The 18,565-nt window shown below is 36.1% G+C and overlaps 2 protein-coding genes across 7 annotated transcripts in view; one reads left to right on the top strand and one right to left on the bottom strand.

The window, feature by feature from the left end:
• Window positions 1-16,478, top strand: part of FMN2 (formin 2) — a 159,382-nt gene extending 142,904 nt beyond the window's left edge. For 4 of the 6 annotated variants that reach the window (XM_035322376.1, XM_035322373.1, XM_035322375.1 and 1 more), the window contains one exon: window positions 12,972-14,270. In XM_035322376.1, the coding sequence (XP_035178267.1) occupies window positions 12,972-13,092 (121 nt within the window). In that variant the 3' untranslated portion in view covers window positions 13,093-14,270. Of the gene's footprint in view, window positions 1-12,971; window positions 14,271-14,462 lie in introns of those variants that run through there. The other 2 variants (XM_035322377.1, XM_035322374.1) reach the window with 1 other exon arrangement.
• GREM2 (gremlin 2, DAN family BMP antagonist) overlaps window positions 14,442-18,565 on the bottom strand; it is a 43,198-nt gene continuing 39,074 nt past the window's right edge. The window contains exon 3 of the mRNA XM_035322378.1: window positions 14,442-18,559. The gene's annotated coding sequence lies outside the window, so the exon portion shown is untranslated. The remainder of the gene's footprint in view (window positions 18,560-18,565) is intronic.

Genomic DNA, 18,565 nt, shown 5'->3' with positions numbered 1-18,565 from the left:
TTCCTAGGCTGCTGCCTCATGTAGCATACTTTCATTATGATCGCTATTTATAAAAATTATAATTTATTCTGTTTTCTTTTTTGGGTTAATCATCTTTCTTACTTTTTTTTTCCCCATTTTCTTCTACTACATTGGTATTTAGTTTAATAAACCGTTATACTATGTTTCTAGAATGGTTTGGGTATTTTTTCTAAAATATTTTGTATCTCAGTTTACATATAGACTGTGTAGGGAAAGGAATTACTTGTTAACATTGACTGATTCTTATTTAGTCTCTGCAAAGATGAGCCACACTCTTTTACAATAATTTACTCAAAGGCTTTTCGTAAATGGTGTTTCCTAAGGTGGTACAACTCTTTGTTACCAGGGAGTCAATTCTTTTTTTTTAAACACTTTTCAGTCAGCATTTTAAATTGTGTATTGGTTTCCCAGGCATTTATATGTAAAAGATAAACACTGAAGTGTCAGACTTCATATTTCTTTAGAAGAAGATGAAGAAAAATGGTGTAAGGTTAAAAACAAATTAATTTTTCCAAAATTTTCTACTGCTTTTGCTCAATTCTGTCAGATGAAATAAAGCAGAACTGGAAAATACCATCTGTAGAGAAAATTATGCATAATAAACTGTTAAAATACAGTAGCAATAAAAAGAAAAATGCACCTGAAAATTACAATGATAGAATAAGTCTGCCAAAAAGATTTTCCTAACCATACTATTTTTTGTGGTCACTCTGTAAAGCCTAACTGGAGCATTCCAATCAAAATTGTTATCTGGGTTATTTATATATTTCTAAATAATATTTTAGTTAGGCTGATGCTAAACACCTTTAAATGAAAATTTTAAATGTAATATATTTTTTTCTCATTAAGCAACTTACAAGAAATGAACAAAAACTCAATGAGGCCTGGTTTGGGTCCTTAAATTTTGGTCTTATTGTCCTTTCATTATACTTCTAAAATGTCACTGGTAGGATATGCTTTGTATTTGTACTTTGAAAACTCCGGAATGGTATCTGACAGTATAGCTTGCACTTTATATGTGATCAGCAAGAAAACCAAGAAGAGCTAACATGTTGCCTAATTCCTTTTCAATGCTGTTTGAAAAAAGAATATGATTTTGAACCTTAAAAACTTCTTATGCTTATTCAGCATCCTCATAACCTATACATTTAATTCACTTGCTAAATACCCTGAGATGTATATTGACCTCTGAATGTATACTGTCAGATAACGCACAACTGCAGTGACAATTATACAAAAGTCTCACCTTAGGAAAACTCTTAAGGGATCACACCACCACTCTTGAAATTCATATTTTTTCTCCTGTACAGAGAGCAGGTGTCTCATGCAAACTGACAAAGTTAATATCTTAACTCTTTTCTCATAAATTTCTGTCTTTATCCTTTTTTTCTTGGTTTCTTTATATTTCTGAGGTAAAGATATTCAGCATTCAATTTATTATTCTGGCCTAGCACTGGAGAAATAAATATTTTAGTTTTCCTTGATGTCCAGCAAAGGCCTACAAGACCAGACCCTACTGCTTTTTTAGGAATGAGGATAAAACAGCCTGTCCTAGGACTGAAAAGGTACAAGAGCTCATGAGGCAACACCTATTAAACCTCTGCAGAAGGAAGTCTTGAAAATTTATGATCAATTAAAAGAATAGGAGGGAGTGGAGGGGGGGGGGGAAAGTGGAACAGCTGCTGTGTAAATATAGAGTTTACAAATCCTTGGTAGCTAAAAAATACAATTATTTTGAAAAAAATCTCATTGGGTGTGGACAGCAACAAGCATCATTAGGGCTGTAACTTCATCTTGTCTTTACTGATGGGGTACACATCCTGGTTTATGACAGTAACAAAATCAGTCTTTTAAGAACTTGTATGTTTAAATGAAGTTGGAACAAAGAAAAGAAGAAAAGTTTCATTGTTGTCAAAGGTTAGTATTATTAGACCTTAGATGCAGATTCAGAGCTTAGTAGAAATAGATCAAGGCAGAAGCATTTTTACAAGGCCATAGATCCACCTTACCTTTCTCAGGGTGCAAGTGGGATACTGACACTCGTTTGCCCACTACTGTCTTAAGTGTCAGTTTCTTCAGACTATGTTTGCCATTCCATGGCTTGTGCCAACTTGCAAAGATTTACATAAATAAGGAATTAAACTTGAATCTCTAGACAGGAGGAGAAAAGTAGAAGGGGACACGGGCAGATATAGGTACCTTTTAAGTATGTGCATAAGGTAAATATTGCTCATGGACTCACACCGGCCCTTGCCTTTATGAAAAGCCACATCACTGAACGGAGAATTACTTTATCAGGGATGCCAGCAGAAGAGAGTTCAGGAGCAGGATCAACTTGATGGTAAAATTCTGTAAGTCCCTGTTATCTTGCATCACACTAAGCTAGAGAATATCTTTTGGCTGGCTTTATTCAACCCTTTAACTCCCACAATAAATCTTTGACACATTAAAAATTATACTAAAAAAAAAAAAAAAGCACTTGTCTCTCAAATGTAAAAGTTGCCCATTCCCGTAAGAATAGCAGTTAAGCTGGCACCTGGTGTGTCACACTGTGTATATCTAGATGAAAGGGAGATTCCTGGCCAGCATGTCTCCACAGCTCATTGATCTCTCTCTGCAGAAAGACTGGTATGTCTCCCTACAGACTCCTCGGCAGGATGATTTAAAACTTGCTGTTGAGCAATTTAAAGTCTGGCATTGGATATCTGTACGTTGCACAGTGAGGAGCATATTGGTAAGCTGCCACTTCTGCTTGCAGAGGAGGGCATTAAATCCCATAGCGCAAGCAATTCCTCTCAGGGTAATTTAAGGGATATTTTGTTAACGCTTATAATAGGAACCAGTGAGTCAGACTTGAGAGTGAGAAATCCAGGGACATGGGAATATGTACTTGCAAAGAAATTTGGAAATGGAAGAAAAGAGTAGAAAAAATGTATAGAGACTGGAAATATGAGAGGAAAATGATGGAAATGTGTAGTATGTTCAATGGGGTCACATTTTGCTTGGCATGCTCTTGCGATACAAACTAAAAGGTCCTAGCATGATATTAGTAAGCAGACACATTTTCTGGCTTGGGAACTTGAATCTCACTCTCCTTATTTCTATCTAATCAACTGGGATGCATGCTGTTAGGCTTTGTTTTACAATGGGTATTTATAATAACATTTCAAAAACAGTATTCAGCTTATGTGTCTTTGAATTGAACAATTAAAACGTTCCTCAGTTTCTGAGAGTATTTCAAAATTTTAACTTGATTAAAACAGCTTTCTGATCAGAAAATACTGTGTTAAATTATAGACATTGGAAAACATACTTGAAAGAGGTCAAATACAGCAAAGATTCAGAAGCTAGGAAGAATCCTTTGAGGCAGTGCCTCACAAAGAGACAGTTTGGTGCCCAGCTGAGACATGTTGCTCAATATTTCAGTATTTTTTTTTCTTCCTTGTGCACTTTTGGCAATTAATACTTTTTTCAATGAAAACATCTTTTTTTTTTTTTTGGTTAGGGGAGGAGAGAATGAACTTTCATTTTTAGCATTACTTTTGAAGGAAAAATTTGTGAAAAATAAGAATTTTGAGATACATTTCTCAAGCTGGATCTCTGGTAGAAATTACTTTTAAATACCTTCATTTAAGTCGTGTCCCATCCCCCTCGGTGTTTTATAAGACAGGAACAAATATTTCTATTTGAAATTGTAAACGAACCATTGTGTATCAATTGTAAGCTTGAACAAAATGAAAGATCTAGTATAAAAAAAAAAAAAAGTCTCTGATCTCTCCTAAGTGTTGTGACTTTCATCAGGCCAGATTCTAGAATGCATAGTATTCTAGTATCTAGAATTCTAGATACTGAGGCATTTTGCCAAACCAATGCAAACAACTATCATAATGACAACATCCATTAAGTGTAAGTGCATGGCTACATGCAGGTGTTATGGCATGAGTACAAGGAACAGTCTTTGTTTTTACGTTTTTGGGAAGAACCTTGCTGTTTCAACAGTTGTTTTGATGTCAGTATGTAATTATGAATAGGCAACTTTTGATATGAGTCTTCTTATCTGATACAGCAAGGTTGGAGGCATCTTTTTTTCCTGCCTTCTGCACTGGATATCTCTAATTCTGTGGTTCTCCAGCTGACTTCTTTATTTTCTTTCTAGTGATCGCTTCTTTTTAATCATTTCTGATATTTGCTTGTATTGTCGGTCCTGTAGCTATGAATTCTGTAATATATGTATGGCCCGGTATACCCAACATAGCTACTCATCTGCACAGGGTATGTCACCATAGCCTCTTTAAGATGGTCTCCTTCTCTATATAATCTATTCACCAAGACTTTTCTCATTCTTTTTTACACATCGCAATTTTTTTCCATCTTTTTACCCCATTTACTGCTTCTGTGTTTTAGAGCAAACACATGGTTTCACGTTTCTGTTAATTTCTGAGTTTTGTTTCTTTTTGCTTGATCATTATGTCACTGGTTTTACTTCACCTCCACTCTTGTTCTCTTGCCTTATCTCCTGCTGAGTTTCCTAACCAAATAGTCCAGAATGCAAACAGCTTCTTTGAGAGCAATCTTTACTTCAGTTCCAAGAAAAACATTGGAAGATGATGACTAACTTTTCTTAGAGCAACCTCAATTTTCATATGCAAATTCTGGAGGAAAGTGATTTCCATCTTGCCTGAAGGTAGACAGACATAGTCTGAAATATTGGCCACTTTGACAAGAAAAATACATGAATTTCATGGCAGAAGTCAGGAAATAAGTATTTAAGTGGTCAGATGCATCTTTGCATTTTATTAGAATTATAGATATATTTAAGACTTTATTTTTTGTGTTATTACATTTTCAAGATGAAATTTCCTTTAATACTAAAGTTATCATCTTTAAGCATGGATTTTAACAAAGTATCTTTTTTTGCATTTATGCATGTGTTTATTTCTACACAGATAATAACAGTCATCACCAAAAGTATTGTTGCCAGATAGAAATGAGTAAAAACCAAATAGTTATTTTCCATAGGTTAATAAGATATTTCAACATTTATTTCATCTCTTTCAAGCCAAATTAGAAAGATTTCACCTTCCACAAAGCAATACCTCCAAACTGAAATTATTTCAGAGTGTTGTGAAGTGTGTTGTGGGTAGCAGTAGGACTGCAAATTGGAAGTCTCATTTTCAATTCATTTGGCTTCAAAGCCTCATATTTTAGGCCACTATAACATGATGCACATGGAAGAAAATATAAGATGTATTCCCAAAATCTGTTCTACACAGTTAACTGAGGAGGGATTGTAATCTGGGTCCAGCTACAAGTTACTCTCTGTGTTAAGTGGCCAAATTAAAACATTTTCATCTATTTTTCTTTGGTCCTCTGAGCCAAAGCATGATCAGTCACTGCATCTTTCAGCCATTGTCTGCCTCATGGTCCTTGAAGTAGCCAGGCAAAGAGCTGGGAGGGATGTCAGGATAGTCTAATGCATAATCTCTTTCTTGGTAGGCAGAGGTTAGGTTTCATCAGTCCATTTGATGGGACCAGGTACATTAAAATGTGCTTCTTATCTGTATAAAGTCTTTGCAGTCAGTTACTTAATCATATCTGTGTCATCACTTCAATACTATTGTTGTGAAAGTAAAATCTCTACATTTTTTTTTTACTCTACTTTTATGTTGGGAATTGTAATTTTCCCTAAGTTACTCCAATTTTTATTATTTATTTATTTATTTATTTTAAAGAGAAACTCCTTACCAAAAAGTCATTCTAATTTTTTAGTGACTGAGTCAAAGAAAAAAATCTAGGCCCATTGTTCTTGGAAGAGTTTTCTAATAAACATTTTTTAAGTTTTCTGTTCTTGATATCTTAAGGACATCTGGCACTTCATATTTTTGCAGGGGATTTTTTTTTTAATTATTTATTTGTAAAGGTGTTGTTATTATTATGAAAAAGTTATCTCCAGTACAGACTAACGTAGGTTAGTCTGTGTAAAGTATTTTGGCATGCAAAACACCTTTTATTTATCTGTTAATAAATGTTTAGGAATATAAGGAATATTGGTGTCAGCTTTTGCATTGGTAGAAAATATATCGGCTGAAAAAATTCTTCTGGGTTTCATGAACTACACTGTCAAACTGTAAAAGTAAAGTCTCTGTGAGTTTATCGTGGAAGTTTTTGTGAACAGCTCTACTATCTAAGGCATATAACATTCCAGCCTTCTCACTGTGCTTACATTTGTCATGTCATAGTACTTGCTAGTAAAGTGTAAGGCTACCAAGCCTAGATGGAGCCAGTAAGAAATGAATCTGTCTGCCACAGATACTTCAGACAAAATTATTAATGTTTAGTGGCAGGAAAGTGGCTCCCCTTCTCAATGGATTGAATGATGACAAGTTCTCTAAATCTTGATAAGACTGTGGCCAGGCTGGCTTTTGGTCTAGAAGGTAGATAAAGCTACTCCGTCTTTTGGGTTTGTAAGGACGTCTGGTTACTTTTTCCTGTATACAAGCCAAAGTGTAGATTGCATATTCATCTCACAGAGTCTTTAAACTTAACCATAGTTTGTGTAAGTTTGTCTCACAATAAATACAAGATATAAGGAGGTGAAAGTGCTGGAGAAGGGTGTTTTAGTTTTGGTGGAAAAAAAGAAACTACTTTGTTATGGGCAATGCTTGTTAGAGTCTCTGAATGTCTCTAAGTGGTTGCATTTGAGATGTTAATTCTTGGGCTCTGTAGGTGTCTAGCTGTTCATTCTCTTGTTCGTTTTAAACTAATTTCTTACTACTGTATGTTCCCTACCTGCTTTCTTATTATTGGAGCTTTTCAGAAGATTATCCTTTCTGAAATACTGAAAGCAATATTTACAATTTAATTCACAAATTAATTCACAATTTAATTAATATTCAAGGACATATATTTGTCCAGATACAAGTTCTGAACATTCTTATTATGTGTTCGTGGAATCTGCCCTGGGCCTGATGTTGCGTCCACTGCTGTTAATACCCCTGCTCTTCAGATTGCTACATAGAGTTAAGCAACTCTCTGGTTGTCTAGACTGAGAAGGTTATTTTCGTTTTGTTTTGTTAAGATTATGTCCTACTAAGGCAAAAACAAGAATTATAGAATGGTTTGGGTTGGAAGGGACCCTAAACGATCATCTAGTTCCAACCCCTCCCCCACTGGCATGGACACCTTCGACTAGACCAGGTTGTTCAAAGCCCCATCCAACCCTGGTCTTGAAAAAACCTGGCCACAACTTCTCTAGGCAACTTGTTCCAGTGTCTCACAGCTCTCACAATAAGGAATGTCTTCCTTACATCTAATCTAAATCTACCCTCTTTTGGTTTAACATCATTGCTCCTTGTCCTATCACTTCAGTCCCTGATGAAGAGTCTTTTTTCCAGCTTTCTTTTAGGCCCTCTTTAGGTACTTGGAAGGATGCTATAAGGTCTCTCAGAAGCCTTCTCTTCTCCAGGCTGAAAAACCTGCCTTAGTTTGTCTTCATAGGAGAGGTGCTCCAGCACATTGATCATCCTCGTGGCCCTCTTCTGGACTCACTCCTGCAGGTTGAAATCCTTCTTATGTTGGGGCCCCAGAGATGAGTGTGGTACTCTAGGTGAGGTCTCATGAGAGCTGGGTAGAGGAGGAGAATCATCTCCCTTGACCTGCTGACCATACTTCTTTTGATGCAGCACACGATACAATTGGCTTTCTGGGTTGTGGGCGCATATCGCTGGCTCATTTTGAGCTTCTTATCGATGAACACCCTCAACTCCTTCTCATCAGGTCTGCTCTCAATCCATTCTCTGACCAGCCTGTATTTGTGCTTGGGATTGCCCTGACACAGGGCAACCTTGCACTTGGCCTTGTTGAACTTCGTGAGGTTCTCACAGGACCACCTCTCAAGCCCATCCAGGTCTCTCTGGATTCCCAAGAAATTACTTGGGAAAAGAACCAAGTGAAAATTGATAAAGGCAATTCAGCTGATTCTGTATTTCATGTCAAACTGATATGCTTGCTTTTAAGCCAAAATTGGCAAGAGTTGGGACAGCTTAATAGCAAATGAGCCAATGAGTTTACTGAAATAAAGTGAGCTTGAGAAAAAATTGTATGAAGTGAGTTGGTTTGTCAAGATGTAATGAGTCTAAGAAAGCATCTTAGCACACTGTAAGCTTGTGAATAATTCCCATCACACCATGTTAACTGTGCCTCCTGGCTTCTTCAAGAGCACTCCATGTGCCAGTTCATAAAATCTTAGAATATCCTGAGTTGGAAGGGGCCCACAAGAATCATTGAGTCCAGCTACTCCTGGCTCCACACAAGACCACCCAAAAATCAAGCCATTTTTCTGAGAGCGTTGTCCAAATGCTGCTTGAACCCTGGCAGACTCAGTTCTGTGACCACTTCCCTGGGGAGCTTGTTCCATTGCCTGACCACCCTCTCAGAAAAGAATGTTTTGCTAATAGCCAACCTGAACCTCCCCTGACCCTGTTAGGCTCCCTTTGCACCTCCCTCTCTCACCCATTCTCAGATCATGCCTGGAGTTACTGTCCCACTTCTAACCGAATACTTGGTTGCACTTGAGAGCAATAGCTCTATAAAGGGACCAAACAACCTCTATAACAGAATGTATTAGTTGCATAGAACTAAATAGTTTAAGTAGAAACAGATCTTCAGAACAATAAATCAATCTATACACATGCCTGCCTTTGCCTAAGGGCCATAATTCTCAGGCACTGGGGAACACCCACCTTCCTCAGACTCTTTTTTCCACAGCCCCCCTCAGTGGCAGCATATCTTTCCACACAGGCCCTGACAATTGAATCCCTGCTCCTTTCCTAGGAATGTCTTTTTAACTGTTTCATGCTCTTTGAGTGCTTTGTTCTCAACATTGGTAGAGCAGCAGCGTCACTTTGGCCTGGAGCCTGGAAGTATGTCATTGTCTGCATTTTTTTTCCCTTTTTGTGGCTGTTGGGAGGAGCACAGATTGCTCTTGTGTTTTCTCAAAACATCCCCTTCCCTTTTCCCAATATTGAATTAGATCCATAAACCTCTTCATGAAGCTCTAGCAACTGACCATAGATGAATAGTTAAGCCAGTCTTCCTGATGTAACAGCTGGAGTTCACACAATTTTTGCAAATTTTGGTCTTAGATTATTGCTTTGCATCTCCACACTGAAGTCAGTGGGAAGTAGTGCAGGAAAGGTCTGAGCAAGAGGAGGATATGCAGGAATTTGCTACAGTAAAAATAGGACCTGAACTAATAATGAGTTGACCGGAGCAAGGTATTTTTGCCCAAATCTTGTGAGTTTGATAGTCAAAAAGATGAAGAATCATTCAGGAACAGTGGAGAAAACCTAAGAAGTTGAGAAGAATTGCCAGTGGCAATTAAATAATATTTTCCAACTGAATTGAGACTATTGTCTTTATCTCAGAGAACCCTTTATCTGCTTTTCTAGATCTTGCAGTTTAAATGTTATTGGTGTTCATATCAAAACATATCCTTTTGTTCTTCTGGAAAAATTAGACTATTTTAATCTTAAATTTAATAAAATAATTATTAAGCTTAATGGTTGGTCTTTGGAAAATTTACTTGTGCACTGCAAAAATTGATACCAGCTCAGGTTTATGACTTAGTGTTGTGGAAGGCTAATGACTGCCTTTGTCTCTTTATTTCACTAATTTGCTGCCTTTTATATATATATATGTGTGTGTGTGTGTGTGTATATATATGTACAGCTGTACATTTGCACAGTATTCTTGGCTTCCAGTTATAACTTGGTCATAAACTAAGCCTCCTAATAATGAGACTTTGATGTGCTACCTTTTGCCTTTCTAATGCCATCTCTTGCTGAAGAAGCGTAAGTGTAGTTATATTGGCTTCAGTGAGGTTCTATATTGGCTTCAGTGAGGTTCTATCCAATCACTTGAATCTTCTTGCAGGATTGGGGTCAGGAGACAGCAAGCTATCCCAAACCCACACAATGAGTCAGTGATATGGTTGGAATTGGAACTGAGTGGCTGCTAGCTCTCAGCTATGCCTCAAGTGCTTTAGGGAATAATGCTTTTCGTCTTCTGCATTCCCGTTGCTATGAATAAATAGGCTCAAACTCCAAGGAATTTCACAAAAGCTCCCAAAAAATTTGGGATCACAGTTATACCAGAGTCTCTTACATAATCCTAGAAAAATGGCTAGTGCAAGCTTTAAGGTTGTCTTTTTTATCAATCTAGAATCTTTTTTTTTTTTTTTTTTTTTTTCTTTTTAAAGTAATTTAAGGGACAGAGAAATTAAGACCATCTTCCTCATTGAGTGGCATTGTTATTAGCATTTTCTTGTTTCAGGCCAAGACAGCCTTTCTCCAAATAGCTATTTCTCTAATAGAAGCAGAATATTTAGAGGTGTTACACTGGTAATGATGCTTAGCAAGACCTGCTCTTTAGAGAATAACCCCTATCAGTGTATTATCAAAGGTTCCATTCTGTAATGAGAATCTTTGTTTTGAGTATATGTTAGACCAGCAGGGAACCATTCTGTTTTATGAACTGGTACGTTAGGCAAGCAGTGCTCAATATATCCTTAAAGGGGTTTGTTTAAACTGGACAAAGACTAGAACTAAAGATTTCCTGACATTTCCTGAGAATAACATCTAGGTCTGTGTGAACTGGTTCAGTAAGTGCTTTTGTATATTACAAATACTATCATTTGCATGTTGAGTAGCCTGAATACCTGAATATATTAAATTCCTACTATAAAACAGTCATCTTGATAACCTCAGTAGTACTAATACTGTCCCCAGGATTTGATACTAGCTTACCCCTAAGTAATGTTTCATTTTCTTATTTAAATGTCTACCAGTGATGGGAGCCAGCTATAGTTGTATTTGAAAATGAGGAAATCATATGATAAATGAGCTATTTAATATCTGTCTTTGTAAGAGTGGCTTTTGATAGCTTGGAATGTGTCTGACTTTTTGAAAATATCATTGGAAGATCAATGTCACAGATACTTTTCCTCCTTCGGATGTAAGTAGAAGTGAATCAGAAGAAAAAGTGGAATTTTAGGGAAAAAAATATCTTTGAATTGTACTGCATTCTATGTTATTCCCATAAGCTTTTATTTAAAGCTATCACCAAGTTTTGGCTGCAACTTTTACTGAATCTATTTAAATACATTTTAAAGGTGAATTACTTGGCTGTTCGACATTTTTGTTCTACATTATGCTACAGAAATCTGTCTGATCTGCAGTCAGATAGAAAGTGCTATAATAAGCTATAATAAGAGGTTTCAAAAGCTTCCCCACCTACCCCCCCACCTGTGCACATAAAGGTCTTCCTGCACTAATATGGTCATCAAATGAAGAGAGCAGATTGTTGGAAGAGCTGGAAAAGAACTGAAGTTTAAATTATTTTTTGAAAGTATAAATTTTAGATTTATGAAAAGAAGGTGTGTCTGGTGAAGCTGGATGAAGGAGGGATGAATGCAAAGGCAGTTTTTGTAATATGCTTAGCAGACCCAGATGGATTCATATTTTCAAAAATCTGGCCCTTACCACACATAGACACACAATATTTAAAAATTATAGTAACATGAAGTCTGGTTCTCTCATGGCCCTATGTAGCCTCAGTGAAATAGTAGACGTGAGTGGTCTGGAGATGAACTGCAAGGAACCAGCCAAGATATATCATTTCTTTAATATAACTTTACTGTTTTTTTTTTTTTGTTTGTTTGTTTGTTTTTTTCATTATTGGATAATGAAAAAGCAGAGTAAATGCCATCCAAAATCTATATTGTTGGCAAAAGCAAGCTAATATAGGATTTACATTTTTATTTTCTATTTTCTTATTTATAAATAATAGTCTAATTTCTCATCCAAAACAAAGTGTACATATCTCACACCACTTTATACCATCACATAAAAAGAGTTTATATACGTCTTTGAAGCTCAGAGAATTCATAACATAAATCTGTATTATCAGTGTTTCAATAACCATGTGTGTAAGATTGATCTCCAAAATGAGCAAAAATGTTAGAGCAATGTTCTGCAGTGTGCCATTGAGCCTACCAGACTGATTCTGGCAGACTCCCAGTCTGAATATAGCCTTCTGGCTTTTGGGGTTTGTTCCCTATCTGGTGACTGAAAGGACATTTATCTCATCACAATGTGACATTTTGTGGTATTTCACAAGGCCTAATTTGTTACCATTTACCAAGTCAGGAAACACTAATAAGTGACACCCTCACATCTGGAACTTGCTCTTCTCTTTGCACCTAAGCAATCCAAGTACATTCACCTCCAGCATTCATGTAAGCCTCGCTGCTAACTTTCAGTTTCGGAAAGAGATGTGTGCAGTGTTGTGCACCATGTTGGTTGTAAAAATCATGTTCTTTAAGAATGATTCTGAACATTTTCATTTCTAGCAGATCAAAAGTTTAATTTTAAGTGAGAGGGTGAAGACTGGAATTCTAGGTTAAGCTGCTTTGCCATTTTTAATGCAAATAAATTCGGGTTAAAGGCAAGAGAGCTTGGTGAATCTTCATTTAAACTGCAGTTGAAGTAGTGAAGTCAGGAGTGGTTGAAGAATGTTTTCAAAATAGTCATGTCAAGAAAAGTAGCTTTCATAGCATTGTTTGGCATGAATGCTCTGAAAGTTAGTCTTCACGTCTTCCAGTGTATTTTAAATCCTGCTAGACTTGAATCTTTAACTGCAACAAGTAGTGATTACTTTTGTAACTAGTATTGAATATGTCATTGATTCTGCCTGACCTTGCAAGTAGTAGAGCCTGGTACTATGGCAACGACAGCCAGGGAGTGCAAGAGCTATACTGTGGAGTTTGCTAATAAAAATATGGGAAATAAGGTCCATTTGTATCCTCAGGTCTAAATTTGTAAGTTATATACCGCACTGTTTTTGGAAATTGTTTTTGTCTAGTGGAATATTTATAATTTGTCTCATTTCAGAGTTAAAGAAGCAGAGGAAGTCTGCAGGCAGAAAAAGGGGAAATCACTATACAATATAAGACCAAAACATGACTCCGGAATTGTAAGTAAAAACTGTAGCTACCTACCTTTTTCTCATTGACTTTTATAAGAATGTTATTCTTGATATACTTTGTTCTTTCTTTTTCTTTTTAATGCTTCCATAAATTGAGTTAACTTGTTAGATTAACAAGTAGTTTGAGTGCTGCCTGGTAATGTTACTCCACAAAATAGATGTAGCACAAGCAAGAGTAGCATGTTATTGATCTGTCCTGTCAATCTGTCTGCATCTCAGTCTTGATGTGGGATGCACCTGGATGGGAGAAAGGTAGTTACAGTCTTCAAGCTTATTCAGTCTGAAATTACTTGTTTCTAAACCTACAAATATAGGAAAAGTACATGATAATATGCACTTTTTAAGTTGGATCTCTGTGTCAAGTACTAGTGGCTTCTGTTCCACTGATCTGTATGTCTTTGGAACAGCAGCTCTAGGAAAAGTTAATACTGTGCTCTGACTGTTCTCCAGAAAACAGATAGATAAACATAACGATAGAGAAGTAATTCTTGTCAATTCAGTGAAAATTTTCCACTATGATTGCCAAAACATTGGTAGGACCATGACTTCTTTTACAACAAATTAATTTTCCTCTGGCACCTCACATTAAAATTATCTCTGTAGCAGCTGGCCATCAACTATATTTGTAAAATCTTATAACAGATGATTTTTTCATGTGCCCCCCAAGCATTATTTAATTGTTTTGTGTTTTGTTGTCATGGTTATTTTACTATGAGGCATCTGTCAGATGAAGCAGGTTGTAATTTACTGTATTCTAACTAGCATAATCTGAGACATGATGATATTTTACAGTATTTGTTTCTTACTTTTAAGAGGTTTAGCTCTAAAAAATAGTGGTGTATTTAGGGAGTTTTGGCTTTGGTTCATGCTACAGGAAATGTAAACAGGGTAACAGCTTGGTTAGGAATGATAAACTAGATTTTTATTTTATCAATTTTATTTGAAACTGGATCAATAGGCTTAAAAAAAATAATAATAATGTTGATTTGGATTTCTCCATCTCCGCTGCATCTTGCTGAATGTAAAGGCACTGAGATATAGTTTCTAAAAATAACTATAGGATTAATTATTCCCATATCATTACCATTATTATAGTCACTGAAACTTGGGCTTACAGGTAGGCCTGAATATCAGGATCTTGGTTTATTTACCACTGCAGTCAATCCCAGTTACTGAAAATTTGATAAAGCGAAAAGGGAAGTAAATATTTCACAAGCAGTGAAAAAGCTGCACTTTACTTCAGTTCTAGTTTCAAAGGGATATTATTTGTGAATTCAACACCAGAGTAAGTATAATTCAATGTTAGCCTATGTGTTTGTGTGCTATACATATTTGTGTGATATTTTTATGTATACTCAGTTTCTGCTTTTTTAAAATTATTATTTATTATTTTTCAGAAAGCCAAGATAAGTATGAAAATCTGAGAGAAGAAAAGCAAAAGCCATTGTTACCTGGTTACCAAAACTCAACATGTCTGTGGGTGGGGGGTGAAGGGGAAGGAAACTACATCATCCTGATCATTTGCTTTCTTGACCTTTTTGAATTTGCTTTTTGTTCTCTGGAGTTTTCCACCAATTGATGTGTTAATATATGTTCATGAATGAGTGTAATCACTTTAATGGAGTGCCCAGCAATAGACTAGGTATGGACTTGAAACACCTTCCTTGTACTCTGTATCTCCTTTTCCACTCAAAAATGATATTTTGTTAAGTGTATGGTATATTACAAATAGGCCAAGTCAGCATGCATAAAAAGCAGCATCTGCATCAGTTCTGAACATGCTGGAAATTGCATTAAGTTGAACTTCATAAGAATGCTACTTGATAAAATAAAACATTTCCATTCCTACTGGCAACATCTGTCTAACACAAATACTTCATGGCACTAAACTTAGATTAGGGAAAGAAATGTTACTCCTAGTGAATTGTTTGTATCCGTTTCATGTTGGCATTTGTAGTTTGTATTTTGAATCGTTAAGTGCTGTTTATACAGTATAATCAATGCTTTCCCAACTCGTTTGGTTGCCCTCCATGACTAAATATTTGTGGAACAAGATGTTTACTATAACTATCTTTAAAATCGATAAGGCAGCATACTTTTACTTCATCTTTTGCCAGATAGTGAATGTCAGGTGGTAATGGGTGGGTCAGAAATACAGCATTTAAAAAAAAAAAAAAAAAAAAAAAAAGGCAGGAAGATACAGAAAAGCACAGAAGTACTATAGAGAGTATGAGAGATTTGGCTATTATAGTTTGTTAACATTATAAGTAGCTAATACTTTTACATGAACTTTAGAAGGTATAGTATAGTTTTAACTGCTGATCAGTTATGTCAGGCAGAATTTCAGTCACATGTACATGAATTCCCTTTTGGAATTAGCTTTACAGTTAATTTAAAACTCCTTTAGAGAGCCGTTAAAAGATGCACATGGAGACTGACATTTATGGAAAACAGTAGCCAATTCTAGTGACAGACTTAGACTACCAACTAATTGACATCAATTTCACACTTAACGTAATTGCAGACTTTTCCTCCAGGCTTTCAGTCTCCCTGCCTAGGAGGCCAATGATTGAAATCTATGACTTAGGGCTTCCATTTTAGACCACGTGCTTAATTCCTATTTTCAATCCAGAATTTACTATATCAGCCTTGATATGCTCAACCAGCAACAACCTGTTCCTCCGGTCTTAAATAAATAGCTCCAAACTAATCAGCCTGATTGATAACATTTTGCTTTCATGGCTGGCTTTTCCTGAAAGTAACCAGTGTGTGCAAATGAACTAGATGCATATGTTCACAGCCTTGGAGCCTAAAAGACACTGGGGTAAAGCAAATGAGGTCTAACCTGCTGGGCTGTGTTGTTCCCTGTCTAATCTAGCACATTATGAGACATTCCTAGTGGTCCAGAGGCTAATATATTATACAAGGTGTCATGAAAGAAAGTGTGAAATTTGACCTCAGGAATCTGTTATTCTTCACATATACCAAGCACTAGAAATGATGTTTTTTTTTTTTCACTATGTGAAAAGCAAGTCTCCTGTTGCTGACAAACCTATTTGAAATTCCGTTGTAATAATTTCTGGCAGGGATATAAATTACCAAGAATAGAGTTCTCAAACTTTGTGTTGATGGGAGTAACATTACTATTTGGGGAAGTGAAAAGAAGAGATTATTTGTTGTTACAACTAACTTATGGAAAAAAAAAATATCTTTAAAAAATAAAGCTATTTTAATGGCACTGATTCAAATCCATGTTTGTATTTATGTAAACAATAGTCTTTTCCTCTTAACTTTGCTCCTAAGTGCAAGGATACAGTAGCATGTTTTCATTTGTAGCCTTCCTGTTTCCTTCAGTACCTACAGTATGTATATTACTATACTAAATGAAATAATAGATCATCTAACAAAGATCACTATGTGCAATACTGTATTTAGTGTTTCTATTTCAATTTTTTTAGAATGTTAATTTATATGAAAATAAAATAAATAATAACAAAGTAGTTGCCTTCTCTCTTCACTCTCCCGCTGTGCTGTAGTTTGCTTGCAACCATTCACTCCCTAAGCACCACTTCTCATCAAGGAAAAGCCTTTGTGAAAGGATCAGTAGAAACAAGGATTCTCTTTCCTTGCCATTTGGAAGCACAGTGACAGTAATTCCAGGTTATGTAGACATATAACTTCTTCCCCAGGGGCGGATAGTGAGGACCTTCAGAGTCCTTTACCCAGTCAGACTGTATCACTCACTTCTTTGGCTTCTGCATACCTTCCAGTACTGCATTAGGCTTAGGTGGTTCAAATCCATCTCTTTGCGGTTGTGGAGCTGATTTAATACACAATAGAAGCCTGACTGCATTCTTACTACAAAAGCGCCTTTAACTTGTTCCTATTAACACTGCATACAGTGCCTGTTCCTATTAACACGGCCAACAGGCTCATGAAATTCCTATCTGGACAAAAACATGCTTTCAAAAGTATCATCTTCATATTATGTATTTTATATACGTACTTATGAAAATATGTATATGCTGTTTTACATCATTAAAGACATTTCATATAAGTCCAACAACCTTGTAGTACTGTTACATACATATTAACATACGTACATGCTACCCTTTTCACAGGATCTGCCACACAGATGCTAAAAGTTATTTGCAATTCTGTCAAAGGCTCACTGCAGCTGGCAGTACCATGCTATGATCTGAAGAAACAAGCTGCTACGTAGATTTTCTTCTTTCTTTGTGCTCTGGCTCAACCTATTTGAGCATGTCTCTTGAAAACAGGTTGGAAACAGTTATTTTAACTTCTATACAGAGTAAAGTAGCCCATTACGTGCAGCATCAAAGCTGACCTACAGCACTCCCACAGTGGAATCCCAGCCTAACTCACACCATTGCTATTTTGTTCAGTGGCACACTTGGCTTTTTACAGAATTCTGGCCTAATGTTATTTTGTTTGTTTGTTTGGGTATGTTTGGTTTTTTTAAGAGACAGAATAGCCCTTTAGGTCCCTTCACCCCCTGTTTATTGCAACATCAAACATGACACATGTTCTGAACCTTTGTTGATTGTGAATCTTATGTCACTCAGTTGCTTAAATTGCAGCAGCTAAATAAGAACTTTCATACCTGAGTAGTGGATGTAACTTTGTGTGAGAATAAAAGTCTTTTTTTTTTTTTTTTATGAGGATTTGTGTTGTTTTTCTTTACAAATTAAAGTCTTTCAGAAGCATGGTACTTTGTCTTATGTGTTATGACGCAGTAGTGGTTAGCTTTTTTGTAGCAACTTTCATCATCCCAAAGCACTTCCAAAAGTCAATTAAGTATTAACCAACAGTGGTATTGGGAATGCAATTAGTAATATCTTCCATATGTTGTCATTTTTTCTTGCCTGATTTTTCAGTGATCAGCTTAAGAAGCTGGAAGCAGTTATTAATTTCATTGAGTGAAGATGTAGCAAGTCTTTTCATTGCAATTATTTTCTTTCATGCTCTAGGTTAATAAGGAGAACTGAGTTTATGCCAAGTCACTTATATCAGTTACTTAAGTTACACCAAATTTAAAATGCTGTAGATAGAATAAGCGAAAACTGATAGAGCTGAATTTTTCTGAAGGTAATATGAAGTGGTCAACAAAGGAAGAAAACAAAAAAGAATGCCCAATGTCATTCAGATCTACTGCCCATCAGTCAAATGGGACTCACATTATGGAACGGATTTTCCAGGCTATTATCTTGCTTATGGCAGACCCATCTGTATCTGATAAACATTCATCCAACCTACTTGTAAAGGCTTGTAATTGTAAGTCCATTGTCTCAAAAGCATGGTGTCTCTCTGAAGGTAAAGAAAGATAAACTTTCTCTTGAGTCAAAACTATTTTCTTATTTATTCTCAGCTGTAGCTCAAATTTAAGCTCTTAGAAACTGGGAGTCTTCATTTGTCACTCATCACAGACTGGTGCCCTACCAAGTCAGCAGTTCTACAGTGGTAGAGCTAACATCTGTTA

The sequence above is a fragment of the Oxyura jamaicensis genome, chromosome 3 (assembly GCF_011077185.1).
Source record: "Oxyura jamaicensis isolate SHBP4307 breed ruddy duck chromosome 3, BPBGC_Ojam_1.0, whole genome shotgun sequence".
NCBI classification, from domain to species: Eukaryota; Metazoa; Chordata; class Aves; order Anseriformes; family Anatidae; genus Oxyura; species Oxyura jamaicensis.
Note: the sequence above shows the minus strand (reverse complement) of the source record. Positions and strands in the feature narration are given on the sequence as shown.